Genomic DNA, 16,106 nt, shown 5'->3' with positions numbered 1-16,106 from the left:
GCGGCGCTGACATCCATGCGGCTAGGGTGTCAAGGGAGGACCGCGGAGCGGCGCTGCGGGTCGGGATACTTCTGCTGCGAGCAGTCGCTCATCTCACAGCTTCTCGCAGCGGAAGTAGCCGCACAGGCAGCGACGCTCCCCGGTCCTCACTAATACGATTCCGCTCCCCGGTCCTCACCAATACGATTCGCTGATTGGTCGCGGGCGGAGAGCGCGACCAATCAGTGATCTTGGCGCTAAAGTTAAACACCGCTGTGCTGATTGGTCGCGGACTCCAGCCGCGACCATTCAGCGAGATTGGCGCCAAATTTAAACAACGCTCTGATCTCCCGACGGCAAGTGTGAACGGAGGACCGAGGAGCGGCGCCGCCGGTCGGGATGCTTCTGCTGCGAGCAGCCGCTCATCTCCCAGCTGCTCGCAGCAGAAGTACCCGCACAGGCAGCGCCGCTCCCCGGTCCTCACTAATACGACGCTGATTGGTTGCGGCCGCCGGCAACTTTAAACCCCGCTCTGCTGATTGGTCGCGGCCAGCCACCACGACCAATCAGCGATTTTGGCGCCAAATTTAAACACCGCTCTGCTGATTGCGCCCTGTCGGCCGCATACATATTCTAGAATACCCGATGCATTAGAATCGGGCCACCATCTAGTGGTATATATAAATTTTAGGTGACTTGAAGATACATTATATAGATACATATCAAAATATTGTTTTTCTTTGTATTTATTTTATTACATTTTCTGAATTGAGCAAATACGGACACGGCTTTATAAAAAAAAAAAAAAAAAAAAAAAAAAAGATAAACATTAAAGAGATTGATGTCAATCTTCATTACACCTAATCCAATGTAAATGAATTGATCTGATGAAGTGCTGTATTTATTTGGGAAATAAAAGCATAAATCAGAACGGCAATTTATGAAGTCACAGCTAGTTTAATACCCACCTGTAGTGATCTCTATAGGGGTTTTCTCCTCCTTACACTGCACATGATCGCTATTGTACGCCTCATTTTTTTCCCATTGAACAACTTCAACTTTAATCTGAAATGATTCTCCACCCTAGTAAACAGGGAATGATAAAGTGGATACTGTCAGATCAGGTACAATATAGGGCAGCATAAGCTTCTCCACACATGGTCAAGTGCAGATACATGTCAATCTGACGACGTCTGGAGACATTTTTCAGTTGTACGTACCTCGCCATCTTGTAGGTCACTTTGCTCTACCTCTGAATGGGGAAGACTGGATGACATCTGTTGTTTCTCTCTCTCACCAGATCCATCTGTAGGAAACATATACAGTGACTAAATACCTTGCTTCTATCTCATAGTCAGATGATGGTAACTCATGAGAATAAGCTGTTTTGTATGTGAAAAATAAGACTTTCTAGATATTTTAGGACTCGTATTCTTCATTTTTCAGCTTACTCCTCTGCAGGCTGCTTTTTTTTTTTTACAATTTTCAGTTCTCTCCGAGTTAGTGGATGGATGCAAGCTGCTATGATGTCTCCCATACACTACATAGAGAGAGAGAGATTTCGGCTTTTCTGTCTGTATGTAGCACATGTTCAGAAGCAACAGCATGGAATACATTATACAGCAGTACTGAGCAGTGTTGATGTGAATCTTGCTCTGAGGTAAAATAAACACTTACTGTTAAAGTGGTTGTTCAGGTCTTTTTTCATTCGTGCTGTGCACTTATAGGCAGGTAGTGACTAACTACATGCCTCTCCTGTAGTGTACCCTGCTCAGAGTAGTCATGTGACAGCTCCTGATGAAGTTTCTTCCGACTCAGTCAAGGCGATAGAGCAGCTCTTCCTGTTTCACTCTGCTCTATCGATCGGGTATCAATGCTGACTTAATATTGTTTGACAGCCCGCTCTTCACTGCCTAACTCAGTGCAAGAGTGCTGAGTTTTTGCATTTTTACATTCATGAGGGGACACATGCACAGTGTAGTGAAAGAAGTCTGCAAGTGACAGTGATGCCCATCGTAGGTGCTAGCAATCAGTCACTTCCAAACTTCTTTACACTTCTCATCCGACCCATCTAAAAATTATAAGTATATATGTAAGTAATAAGTATTATATATGTATAGAATACTTAATACATATAGTTAGTTCCAGAAATATTTGGACAGTAACAAGTTTTGGCATTTTAGCCGTTTACCAAAATATGTTCAAGATACAGTTATGTAATCACTATGGGCTTAAAGTGCAGACTCTCAGCTTTAATTTGAGGGTATTCACATTCTAATTGGAGTAAGCGTTTAGGAATTACAATATGTAGCTGCCTCCTTTTCAAGGGACCAAAGGAAACTGGACAATTATCTTAAGAGCTTTTTAATGGGCTGCATGGGCTATTCCCTCATTAATCCTTCATCAATTAAGCAGGTAAAAGGTCTCAAGCCGATTCCTGGTGTGGCATTTGCATTTGGAAGTTGTTGCTGTGAACCCACAATATGTGGTCAAAGGAGCTCTCAATTGAAGAGACACAGACCATTATTATAGGGACTCAAAAAGGCCTGGACATCCACGGAAGCAAAAGTGGTGGATGACAGCAGAATCCATTCCCATGGGGAAGAAAAACCCATTCACAACATCCACTCAAGTGAAGAACACTCTCCAGGAAGTAGGCGTTTCAGTACCTAAGTCTACCATAAAGAGAAGATATCATGAGAGCAAATACAGAGGGTTCACTACAAGGTGCAAACCATTAATCAGCCTTAAAAATAAAAAGGCAAGATTAGACTTTGCCAAAAAAAAAGTCTGAAGAAGCCAGCACAGTTCTGGAAACACATTTTTTGTACAAGCGAAATTAAGATCAACCTGTTCTAGAATGATGGGAAGAAGAAAGTATGGAAAAGTCTTGGAACGGTTCATGATCCAGAGCAAACCACATCCTCTGTATAACATGGTGGAGTCAGAGTGATGGCATGGCCATGCATGGCTTCCAATAGCACTGGGTCACTAGTGTTTACTGATGATGTGACAGAAGCAGACGGATGTATTCTGAAGTGTACAGGGCGATACTTTCTGCTCAGACTCAACCAAATGCAGCAAGGTTGATTGGACGGCGCTTCACAGTAGAGATGGACAATGACCTAAAACATTACTTAATTGTAAAGTGCTGAGGAATATGTTGGCGCTATATAAATAAAAATTATTTTATTATTACTGCAAAAGCAACCTAGGAGTTTTTTTCAAGGCAAAGAAATGGAAATTCCGCAATGGCCGAGTCATTTACCAGATCTCAACCCCATCGAGCATGCATAAGATAAACCTTAAGGCAGAAAGACCCACAAACAAGAAGCAACTGAAGTCTGGTGAAGTAAAGGCCGGCAAAGCATCACAAAGGAGGAAACCCAGCGTTTAGTGACTTAAAGACTACAGGCAGTCATTGCCTGAATAGGATTCTCTACAAAGTATTTTAAAATTATCATTTTATTTAGGGTAAAGTTAATTTGTCCAATTACTTTGGAGCCGCTGAAATGAGGAGGGTTTGTACAAAAATGGTTTCAATTCCCAAACATTCCACAGGATATTTTTGTTCAACCTCTTTACTTAAACTGAAATAGTGGCATGTAAAGCAAAAATCACGAAGATTCGGTCACTGTACAAAATATTTCTGGAGCTAATTGTATATAATATATACACAATATATAGTGGTGCTTGACAGTTTGAGAACCCTTCACATTTTTTCATATTTTTGCATAAATCAAAAACATGAAGCAAAAATATTAAAACTTTGTAATTTTTTTAATTAATGTATCTAATATCACGTGTGTGTGAATGGCAAAACTATGTCAACCTTTGCATCCAGTATCGGGCATGACGACCATGTGCAGCAATAACTGGATCTAAATGTTTCCGGTAATTGTTGATTATTTCTGCACAACTTGAAAGAAATTTTAGCTCATTCCTCCCTACAAAACTGCTTCAACTCTGTTAGGTTGATCGGTTTTCTCCCATAAAGTGATCCCTCCAGGTCCTTCCGTAACAATTCTAAATTGAGGACTGAGTTCAGAACTTTGACTTGGTCATTACAGAGCCTTAACTTTTTTCTTCTTTAACCATTTTTTTTGTATAGAGACTTGTCTGCTTTGGGTCATTATCTTGGTGCATGACACACGTTCTCTTAAGATGCAGGTCATGGACAGATGTCCTGACATTTTCCTTTAGAATTTGCTGGTATAATTCAGAAGTTATTGTTGCATTAATGATGACAAGCCGTCCTGGGCAGATGCAGCAAAACAGGCCAAAACCATGATACTACCAGCATTGTGTTTGACAGATGGTATGAGGGAATTATGCCGTAATACAGTGTTTTTCTTTCACCAAACACTTCTCATTTAAACTAAAAAGATCTATTTTGGTCTCATCTGTCCACAAAGCATAGTTTAAATAGCTATCTGGCTTGTCTAGGTGATCTTTAGCAAATTGCAGATGTGCAGCAATGTTCAGTTTGGACAGCAGTGATTTCTCCTTGCAATCCTGCCATGCAAACCACTGTTATTCAGTGTCATCCGGATAATGGACTCATGAATATTAACATTAGCTGATGTGAGAGAAGCCTTTAGTTGCTTACAAGTTACCTCGGGTTCCTTTGTGGACCTTTATATGCCTTGCTCTTGGAGTGACCTTTGTTGGTTCTTGGAGAGTGTAATAATAATAATAATAATAATATTGAATTTCCTCCATTTGTACATAACCTGTTTGTCTAAGGATTGGTTGAGTTCAAACACTTTAAAAATGGTTGTATAACCCTTTCCAGCCAGATGAGCATGGACTTCTGAGTTTCTCAGAAACTGCCTTTGCCATGATAGACTTCCATAAGCGTGTTGTGAAGATCAAATTTTCATGGATCCCTGTTCTTTAAAAAAAAAAATTGGTTGCCTACTCACATATGATTGTTATCCTATTGGTTGAAAACATCAGGCGCTTATTTCACCTTAAAACTATCTGCTATTCTTAAAAGTTCACACACCTTTGCCAGCCATAGTCATGAGATATTGGATGAACTTGTGTAAAAATAGGATTGTTATACACATATAGTATAGTATTATATATATATATATATATATATTGTACATACAGTCATGGCCGAAAGTGTTGGCACCCTTGAAATTGTTCCAGAAAATGAAGTACTTCTCCCACAAAATTATTGCAATTACACAGGTTTTGTTATACAACGTTTATTTCCTTTTGTGGGTATTGGAACAACAGAAAAAACTGAGGATAACAAAAGGCAAATTGCACATAATTTCACACAAAACACCAAAAATGGGCCGACAAAATTGTTGGTAAACAACCTTGTTTCAGGCATGTGATGCTCATTCAAACTCACCCGTGTCAAGTAACTGGTGTGGGCAACATCAAAATCACACCTGAAACCAGATAAAAAGGGGAGAAGTTGACTCAATCTTTGCATTGTGTGTGCCACATTAAGGATGGAATACAGAAAGAGTAAAAAAAGAACTGTCTGAGGACTTGAGAACTAAAATTGTTGAAAAATATCAACAATCTCAAGGTTACAAGTCCATCTCCAGAGATCTTGATGTTCCTTTGTCCAAGGTGCGCAACATAATCAAAAACTTTACAACCTATGGCACAGTAGCTAATCTCCCTGGATGTGGACGGCAGAGAAAAATCGATGAAAGGTTGCAACGCAGGATAGTGTGGATGGTGGATAAGCTGCCCCAATCATGCTCCAAAGAAATTCAAGCTGTCCTGCAGGCTTCCATCAGGACAATGACACCAAACATACTTCAAGAAGCACCAAGTAATGGATGGAAACAAAGCGCTGGAGAGTTCTGAAGTGGCAGCAATGAGTTCTGATCTAAATCCCATTGAATACCTGTGGAGAGAACTTAAAATTGTTGTTGGGAGAAGGCACCCTTCACATATGAGACCTGGAGCAGTTTGCCAAAGAAGAGTGGTCCAAAATTCCAGTGGAGAGATACAAGAAGCTTGTTGATGGTTATAGAAAGTGATTGATTGCAGTTATTTATTCCAAAGGGCGTGCAACCAAATATTAAATTGAGCGTGCCAACAATTTTGTCTGGCCTATTTTTGGCATTTTGGGTTCAATTAAGTCCAATTTGCCTTTTTTTCTCAGTTTTTTTTTTGTGTTGTTCCAATACACACAAAGGAAATAAACATGTATAACAAAACATATGTAAATGTAATTATTTTCAGGGAGAAATACATCATTTTCTGGAACAATTTCAAGGGTGCCAACACTTTCAGCCATGACTGTATGTTCAACCACACACACTTACACATGTTTATATATACACATGGAAATGCCGACACATATACATGTAATGTATATATTAATTGCAACAAGTTGTAAATGTGAACATAGAGATGAATAGAAAATAGTGTATTTACAGTTTATTTCTCATCTTGCTGTCAGAGTGTGGGTGCTGCACTGATCCGCAGGCTGCAGGGAAGATCAGGACAATCCAGAAATGCATTGAGGGGAGAACTGATGAGATGTGGAGGATGAAGATGGGGAAAGAGTGAGCTTTCTAAGAAACAAACAGGTGACATAGATCAAAGGAGAGTCAAGGTTGACTACACAGATGTCAAAGGTGTGCAGCAGTACCATACTACACGGGGGATAGGAGCGGTACCCACACTACAAGGGGCATAGGAGCGGTACCCACACTACACGGGGGATAGGAGCGGTACCCACACTACACGGGGGATAGGAGCGATACCACACTACCCGGGGCATAGGAGCGATACCCACACTACCCGGGGCATAGGAGCGATACCCACACTACACTGGGGATAGGAGCGGTACCCACACTACACGGGGGATAGGAGCGGTACCCACACTACACGGGGGATAGGAGCGGTACCCACACTACACGGGGGATAGGAGCGGTACCCACACTACACGGGGGATAGGAGCGGTACCCACACTACACGGGGGATAGGAGCGGTACCCACACTACACGGGGGATAGGAGCGGTACCCACACTACACGGGGGATAGGAGCGGTACCCACACTACACGGGGGATAGGAGCGGTACCCACACTACACGGGGGATAGGAGCGGTACCCACACTACACGGGGGATAGGAGCGGTACTATAATACACGGGGATAGGAACGGTATTATACTGCACAGGGTTAGAAGCGGTACTATACTACACAGGGATAGGGGCGGTACTATGAAACACAAGGATAGGAGAGGTACTATACTACATAGAGCAGTACTTCAATCCCAATTCCAAAAAAGTTGGGACGTTTTTGTTTGCTTTTTTACATTTTACACAACATGAATGCAATGATTTGGAAATCTTTTATAGTCCTATTTTATTCACAACAGAACATAGAAAACAGATCAGAAAGTGAAAGACATTTTTCCATTTTCTTTGAAAAAGTTAACTCAGAAATTTAGAATTTAGAAATTGATGGCAGCAACACATCTGAAAATAACTGTCATAGGGTTAACAAAAGTCTGGAAAAGTTAGTTGTACTAATGAAAAACAGCTGAAAGGTTAATTTTCAACCAAGTCAAATGACAGTGTATAAACAGAGCATGTTAGAGAGTCAGAGTCTCTAAGAAGCAAAGATGGTCAGAGGTTCACCAGTCTGTTAACAACTCGGTGTAAAAATTGTGAAACAATTTCAGAAAAATGTTCATCAACGTAAAATTGAAAATACTTTGAATATATCAATCTACAACACATAATATCAAAAGATTCAGAGTTTCTAGAGAAATCCAGGCGCACAAGGGACAAGGTGTATAGTTAATATTTGATGCTCGTGATCTACAGGCCCTCAGGTGGCACTGCATTAAAAACAGGAATTTCGGTCATGCAGATCACTACATGGGCTCAGGAAAACTTCCAGAAATCATTTATTATGAACACAGTGCACCGTGCAATCCACAAATGCAAGTTAAAGCTCAATCATTCAAAGAAGAAGCCAATATATCAACACAATCCAGAATCGCTGACGTCTTCTCTGGGCCAAAGCTCTTTTAAAATGGACTGAGGCAGAATAGAAAACAGTTCTCTGGTCAGATGAATCAAAATGTAAAATACAAAAGGAGCCCCGACCAAGTATTGAGGGCATTTACTGAACATAAATTTCAGTAGGACAACATTTCAGATTTTAAAATCATTTTTCAAGCTGTTGTTATAAAGTATTCTAATTTACTGAGATAATGACTTGTGTTTTCATTGGCTGTAAGCCATAATCATCAACATTAACAGAAATAAACAATTTCCAAAGCAGTTGATTTTTTAAAATGAAATGGAAAAATGTGTAACGTTCTGTGGCCTATGTTCTGTTGGAAATAAAATATGGCTAAGGATTTCCAAATTTTGACATAATTTTCATTACATTTTACACAGCGCCCCAACTTTTTGGGAATTGGGCTTGTGCAATACATGGGGAGAGGAGCAGTACTATAATACATAGGATAGGAGCCAGCAGAGAGAGTAAAAAGAAAAATTGTGAAGGTAGTACAGTTGGTGATGTAACAGATGTACAGGGAGTGCGCAGGCAGAGAAGGAGCAGGTCAGCCATTCTAATGGAGGGTAATAGAGGAACACATAAGTATTTTAGCTTTATGAAAGTAATGGGTACAGAGCAGGCGATTTGTGCTGCACTGCATAGAGCCATGCGGGAGCAGAGTCCTGGCCAGTGAGGGTGGAGTGGGTGGGCAGAGGAGTACAGGAGCATGGGCAGGGTGGTGCTAGCACAGAAAGCTACCTAATCAAGAAGATAAAAGGCCAACATGGAGACATTGAACCAAAAATCTGGAGGAAGGGAAAAACAGAAAGAAAAAAATTGTGGAGGACTTTTTCCTTGCAATCCAGCACAGCTTAGCTTATAGCTTGGGGTAAAAAAAAAAAAAAAAAACCTTTAAGCTAAAGTACAGGTCCCATTTCTCATTCTGCTTCTCCCTCCTCCTCGCTCTCTAGACTCAAATGGGCAACGTTAATCTGAGCCCTCAGTGAGGTGACCGGATTGTCTTCTTTTGACCAAGAGTGAGTGAGGAGTTCATAGGGCAGAAGAGGAGAAAAAGTGACTCAAAATTGGAAAAAGAAGCAGATTTCTCTGTTAATGTAGATTACAAAGTTTCATATATACATTTATCCTGTAGATTAGATTTATGCAAAATTTACCTGGACATGAGACCAGCTCACGATTTTCCATTTCATTGTCCTCTAGGTCTTTGGGTTCTTCTAAATGCTGTCCTGAGTGAAATCTCCGATGTCTTTTGAGAGTTGATATCTGGGTAAAACATCTGCCGCACTCAGGACAGGGAAACGGCTTCTCTCCCGTGTGGATTCTCTGATGTTTTACGAGATCAGCTTTCCGCGTGAAGCTTTTACCGCATTCTGTGCAGAGGAACGGTTTCTCCCCCGAGTGGATCTTCAGGTGCTGAATAAGATTTGATTTCTTTTTGAAGCACTTCCCACAGTTAGAGCACTGATATGACTTCTCCTCCGCATGGGCCCTCTGGTGCATTAAGAGTGCATCGTGCTCGGTGAAGCACTTACCACACTCCCAACAGGTGAAAATATTATCCCAGCGAGGTGGAGGAAAAGTGGATTTATCAGGAATCTTTTCCCCATCATTAGAAATCCTGATATTTATATCCACATCCTGAAGTCCTGAATGACGGTTTTGGAAACTACAGCTCTCTTCTGGTGAATTCTCAAAGTCATTGTTATCTTCTACTTTCCAATCTGGTGAAGACGTTCTGATATTGTGGGCATTGGCTGTGGATACAATGGATACAAACAGAGCAGATCTTAAAAATGGTGACAAACTCCACTCAAAAGGAAACACACAGTGACCAAATACATTTTCTGTCATAATCAGATCATGGATGACTCCAATTGATCCTAAAAATTGCTTTCTCCTGTCCATAAAATGAAGTCTCCTCTTACCTGGAGAAGAGAGAGGCTCGTGATTCTTTGTATCATCCTCATCCAAGTCTTTAGGGTCTTCTAAATAATGGACAGCAGGAACCTGAAAAACACAATGATACAGTCAACACCCAGACACCGGTGTTGGCCACACACTTTGGATAGCCGTTACCCAACGGCTCTCTCCTCCGATCCCCCTACACTTGCAGTCCTTTCTTGGTTGAGTGTGCATGGGTCCTCAGTAGTATCAGGGAAGTAAGCCGCTGACAGGCAGGTCTGGCGGCAGCTTATTCACCTGATAAAAGGATCGGGAAGTCAAAATTCAACTGCCGATCCTCATCTTCCCCAAAATCTGACATTGTGAGAGAATCAAGATGCCCCCATACACATTAACTGGTCAGATGATGCTGCCAAAATCATCAGGTGCAACCAGCAAACAGCTATGCAATATACTATAATGTTTGCATTCCAAGAAATGCTCACCTCTCCGGTCAGTAGCTCAATGATCCGATCAGTAAGTTCTAGGATCTTCTGCTCACTGTCCCTCGCCAGTATCAGTGATCGAGGTGAAGTCATCCTGATGGGGCTCCAAGGTCGGGTCCATCTTACTGATGAATGGGGAAGGTCAGCGGATGTCCTTTTTACTACTGTGTAATCCTGTAGATTTAGAAAGAATGTGCAACTTTAGTTATCACAGCCGAAATAGCCAAGGGTCACTGCTGGCCATACGCAAGAGATCGCTAGCCACCAGACGTTGATCCGGTAGACCGTCGTCTCTCCTGACTTCTCCATACAATGAAAGCTCGGCCATGCGTTCATATCTTTTCAATAGGGAGAGAAAAGAAAGCTGCTGCCCTCATACACATCAGATACAGCTGGTCTGAAAGTCACTGGGTTCGGACAACTTTTATCTAATGTGTATTGGGTAGTGATGAGCGAGTATGTTCTGTTAACCCTTTCGCCGAGTATGCTCGGGCGTGCACCGAGTAGTTACAGCTGCTTGGTGATATGTTTGAATCACTTCCGTGTGCATGATTTGCGGCTGTTTGACAGTTTTAATACATGTGAGGAATGTCTATTTCTTACACATTCCTCACATGTATTAAAACTGTCAAACAGTTGCAAATCATGCACACGGGAGCGATTCAAACATATCACCGAGCAACTGTAAATACTCGGAGCTCGCCCGAGCATACTCGGCGAAAGGGTTAACAGAACATACTCGCTCATTACTAGTATTGGGGCTTATCAAGGACACTGCTCAAACTAATCTTATTACCTGGTTGCATACGTTCTCCAAAGTAAGAGAAACTCGAATTAAAAAGAGGACCAGTCACTTGCTCTAAAAAAAATTGAGTCAAATGACTTGTAAAAATCCTTGCGCTCCCCTGATTCTGCTGCTCTTTTCAGTTTTGCGCCGTGTCTACGGCAGAGGCATTTACATTTGTTTCTTCTGGAGCGGAATATGTCAAATATCAACATTTTTTTGGAGCAAGTGACAGATCCTCTAACCGTTCTCGGTATTAATTGAAGATGTGAGGCTTTCTTCTCTCCCAAGTCACATGCTTTATTAATACATCCAAAATCTATCATCTCTCCAATCATACGCCCCTCACCTCTCCAGTCAGCAGGTAGATGATCTCCAGGGTGATATTTAATAAATTCTCAACCATGAGATTCTTGTCTTGATCCATTTTGAAGTGTAAATAAAATAAGCTGACGTCCTAACGGGAAATCATAAAGGTCCAACTACAAATAGAAGTAGAGAATAGAATGAAGGTTTCCTCGATAACATACTTTATAGTAATCTAATCAGTGGTTGATCACAAATAAATACTTACAAGAATATTACATAATGAATACTAAAGGATATGGATAACTTTTTTTTCTTACTTAAAGGGAATTTGTCACAAGATTTTTGCTATGATATCTAAGAGCAGAATAATGTAGGGGCAGAGACCCTGATTCCAGCGATGTGTCACTTACCGGGCTGCTTGCTGTCGTTTTGATACAGTTTTCTCTGCTGTAGATCTAGCAGTTCTCTGAATGCTGAGCCCAGTATAACCCCACCCACAGCACTGGTTTACAACTTCCTGTGTACACTGTATTGCCTGAAGGCTGGTAAGCAGTGTTGGGGGTGGGGTTAGTCAGAGCAGATGACTAGCAGGCACAAGACACCTAGTCCTGTAGGGAACATCTCCTGCTGATAAAACACTAGTTTTATTGAAACAGCATTGCACAACCCTTTGACACATCCCTGGAATGAGACTCTCAGCCCTACATCATGCTGCTCTCAAATTTCACAGCAAAAGCCTGCTGACGGATTCAATTTAAATGCATGCATTTTGGGCTAAAAAATATGTTTGCAGTTGGCTTTCATTGAAGATTTTGTACTGTTTGGCTTTTAAGGCTCTTAGTATCCCAGTTTATTGTTGGCTGCAGAATGAGATCAACCAAGACTGTCAGTGAGCTGGTGCTGACAGCAGTTTGTAAATGTGGGTTTACACCACCTGACTTAAAGCATTAAACAATTGTCAATTGGCTAAATGTTTTCTGATCGGTGGTCGTTTAATATCCTGTTAATACAAGCAGACAACATATCCTTTGAGCAAAGAACAATCAGTAATAGATTGTCCAGGGTGTATAGGCTGCCATTATTCTCGCCAGCACAGGTCTTTGTTTACACAGAGCGATATGCTGCCGAGAACAATGATGTTTTAAATTTAAACAATCCAAAAGATCATTTCACCCAACGAAGGGGCAGTTTACTTGTTTGTCTGGTTATCAGCAGCCGATTTGCACTGTATGACTATCGAGAACGAGCATTCCTAGGAAATCGTATTCCCGATAATTGTGCAATATAAACACACCTATACTTCATGTCTTTTACTGAGCTCTTCTTACGGCCAGCAATAGTGCAACCAGGGCTGTGGAGTCGGTAAGCCAAACCTCCGACTCCTCAATTTCCCTGACTCCGATTCCACAGCCCTGGTCACTACTGAGCGTGTACATAAAGTGTGGCACAGATTCATCTCAACTAAAAGCCGAGATTAGTGATGAGCGAGTGTGTTCTGTTAACCCTTTTGGCGAGCATGCTCAAGTGCTCGCCGAGTATCTTCGGCGTGCTCGAATGTTATGTTTGAGTCACTCCGTGTGCATGTTTTGCGACTGTTTGACAGCTTTAATACATGTGTGGAATGCCTAATAAACAGGTATTCCTCAGATGTATTAAAGCTGTCAAACAGTTGCAAATCATGCACACGGAGTGACTCAAACATAACATTCGAGCATGCGGAAGAGACTTGGAAAACACCCGAGTATGCTCGTAAATCTCGATTAACGAGCATGCTCGCTTACCACTAGCCGAGATCTTTACATCAGGAACAGAGCAGACATTTACAGGACATTTCATAACTTTCCCAAATTCTTATGAAAACGTTTACAGCACATCCTGGATTGTATTACTGTACCCAGTTTATTATATATTTTAGTAGTCGGAGTCAGTCCATTTTATACCGACTCAGACTCCGTCAAAATGGACACAGACTCCACAGTTCTGAGCACAACGCACAGGCTTTCAAAGAAAAACAGTACAACACTGTTTAAAATTGCATTTTTAGTCTAACATACATGTAGTTAAATATTGGAAAAAAAGTTTGTCCCCTTTTATATTCTTCATTGCTATGAGTAACAGATAAGAGTGTATTCTCGTGCTGAATTACACTGCAGCCAAAAGTCCTGCATGTTTTACCATTCAAGCCCTCATTTGTCAATGTGGTTTTGATAGATTTTGGTTTAAACAGCCGCAAAAATTGTTGCAAATCGATGCACAATCCAAAACTGTGCAGCAAATACACAGCTCCCACCAAAATGTGCAAATGCAGGTTTGGTCGCAGTGGTCTCCATTATTATAGGGGTTGTCCTGCTCAGAGAGGTGAGCGGCATGTCTACACCTACCGGCCAAGCTGTGTGTACAATCGACAGGTATCATACACATGTCCTAATAATGTCTAGGCTTGAACAAAGAAAATGAAAAAAGGCCAACCGGCTCCTAAAGTTTCACTTAAGCTATGTTCATTCATGATCTTTTGGCAGAAAAAAAGCTGTAGCCATAATGTAGGTTTTGCAGTTTTTCTTAGGATCCCAAAATTCAGCTTGCAAACATGAACAATACAAGGCATTAGGCCACCAATGCAAGACGTATGTGAAACCATAAAACATTTTTGAGGAAAAAAAGTACAATTTGATCAACTTATTTAGGGGAACAAGTTTTCTCAGGTCTGAAAAAATAGTGACTATTCTGAATAAAAAAGCCAAATTCATGTATGAAGTGCAGCCGTGGACTAAGGTTACAGGAGCTCAAGAAAAAAAATATACAACTGCAAACAGTGGGGGAAGTTGAATTGGTCACACTTTGCTGACTTTAACACCTATGACTAATTTAATAATAGGTTACTTGGGAGTCAAGAGAAGCAAACGTTTTGCTTAAAAAAAACAAATAAAGTGCAAATTACGTTACATTACAATAGAAACATACTAACATCCATGCTCATGTGAGTACACCAAGACATTATGGTTTAAAAAAACCCCACAAAAATAATCGGGTTTCATATCCGATACCTGCATTTTTTTCACTAAAAACTGATACCAACATGTTTGTTGCTTTTTTGCAATTACTCATTGCTTTCTATAAGTGCAAAACCGCTGCAAAAACACTAAGATTTGATATGCTGCAGGAAAAAAAAAGTGTTTGCAGGAGATTTCGGAAATCTCATAGTTTTAGCTGGTGCTGTAAGAAACAGATTTTAATTTGAATAAAAAAAAGCAACATGTGAACAAAGCCTTATTGCTTCTTATTTTAGTTGTATGTATTACTTATGTTGCTTATGTAATAATGTACTAATAATAAATGTGAGTAGACACTCGGCCTCCAGTTACTACTATTACAGGTTATAATGACACATACCACTTATTCACTGCAAATAGTAAATATTTCCTTCCTTTTACTAACATAGGAGTGTGGATATATAAAATGCAGATGAACAATTACTACTATTGTGGCCTTTAGGGGACTTATATGGAAACATACACAAAAAGAGGCATGCAATAATATTACAGATGCATCAATTCTTACAATAGTCTGAAATTACAGTCAGTTTACTGCTGCAGTTACCGTACACGGACGCTCCACACTCCGCTCTACCGATAGTGCCTCTTCCTCAGGTAAATGTCCCAGGTGTGTTTGGGTCTTTTAACCCCTCTGGTGGGTACAGCCGTCCCCTCCCCAGTCTCAGCTTTCTGATGGAATTAACTGATAATTCGATCAGGATTTCTCCCCTTTACAGCAGAGAAAGGAAAAGGGATAGTGACTCTCATCAGACAGTCTGAGTAATGATGGGAGTCATTTACACATTGTCAGTGCAGAGTAGACATGTTGTTCACACTCCTGTTTAGCATCTGTAAGATACCTGTGGTGAGCACACACCTTTTGATGAGAACCACCAGTGTGGATAATGAACAATTACTGATGAGATCAACTACATTCAGACTCATCATTAGCTGAAATGAAATCATTCCACTAGTGTATATCCATTGCAAATCATATCATTTTGTTAAAAAGGCTGCTCAGCCCTGGCATTTAAACAAAACAGCACTTACGGATCTCTACCATTCCTCCTGACTTCCAACTTAAAAGGTAATACCACTTCTTCTGAACAAGATTTGTTCTGCAGGACCTGGCAGCGGCCGCTACACATTGAATGGAATTGCTCTTCATCTCCACTCCATGTGCTTATATATGGCCACTGGAGGAGCTGTTTTCAGCTGATCGGTGGATGTTGGACCCTCACAAATCTCATATTGATAAGTCATCAATATGGTGTGACCGGACAACCTATTTAAAGGGAACCTGTTATGTTAGGCCACTGTCCCACTATCAGTATTTGGTCAGTATTCGGTCAGTATTTTTTCTCAGGAGTGGGAGCCAAAACCAGGAGTGGGTGATAAAAGCTGAATTGGTGACTTGTTTCTATTATACCTTTTCTCTGATTGTTCCTCACCTGGTTCTGGTTCCCAGAACTTTCCATGCTGGACAAAATTCTAAAAAAAAATGTTTTAAGTTTATTTACTTTTTAAAGGGGATTTGTCATCTATTTAAATTTTAAATAAAGTTTATTGTAAAGCGAGGCACAACTCCAAGATCCAG

At 40.9% G+C, this 16,106-nt stretch overlaps 1 protein-coding gene across 7 annotated transcripts in view; it reads right to left on the bottom strand.

Annotated features, from left to right (window-relative positions):
* The window catches only part of LOC141166567 (uncharacterized), a 47,684-nt gene that overhangs the window by 31,113 nt on the left and 465 nt on the right, over nucleotides 1-16,106 (bottom strand). For 3 of the 7 annotated variants that reach the window (XM_073653385.1, XM_073653379.1, XM_073653378.1), the window contains exons 2-7: nucleotides 11,518-11,650; nucleotides 10,385-10,558; nucleotides 9,923-10,004; nucleotides 9,152-9,751; nucleotides 1,200-1,285; nucleotides 948-1,062 (exon numbers count right to left, since the gene is read on the bottom strand). In XM_073653385.1, coding sequence (XP_073509486.1) covers nucleotides 948-1,062; nucleotides 1,200-1,285; nucleotides 9,152-9,751; nucleotides 9,923-10,004; nucleotides 10,385-10,558; nucleotides 11,518-11,595 — 1,135 coding nt within the window. In that variant the 5' untranslated portion in view covers nucleotides 11,596-11,650. Of the gene's footprint in view, nucleotides 1-947; nucleotides 1,063-1,199; nucleotides 1,286-9,151; nucleotides 9,752-9,922; nucleotides 10,005-10,384; nucleotides 10,559-11,517; nucleotides 11,651-15,074; nucleotides 15,239-15,960; nucleotides 16,064-16,106 lie in introns of those variants that run through there. The other 4 variants (XM_073653380.1, XM_073653384.1, XM_073653381.1 and 1 more) reach the window with 3 other exon arrangements.

This window comes from Phyllobates terribilis, unplaced genomic scaffold, assembly GCF_046119375.1.
Source record: "Phyllobates terribilis strain yellow unplaced genomic scaffold, ASM4611937v1 Scaffold_11__3_contigs__length_659146591, whole genome shotgun sequence".
Taxonomy (NCBI): domain Eukaryota; kingdom Metazoa; phylum Chordata; class Amphibia; order Anura; family Dendrobatidae; genus Phyllobates; species Phyllobates terribilis.
This window is presented reverse-complemented; position numbering and strand designations above follow the sequence as displayed.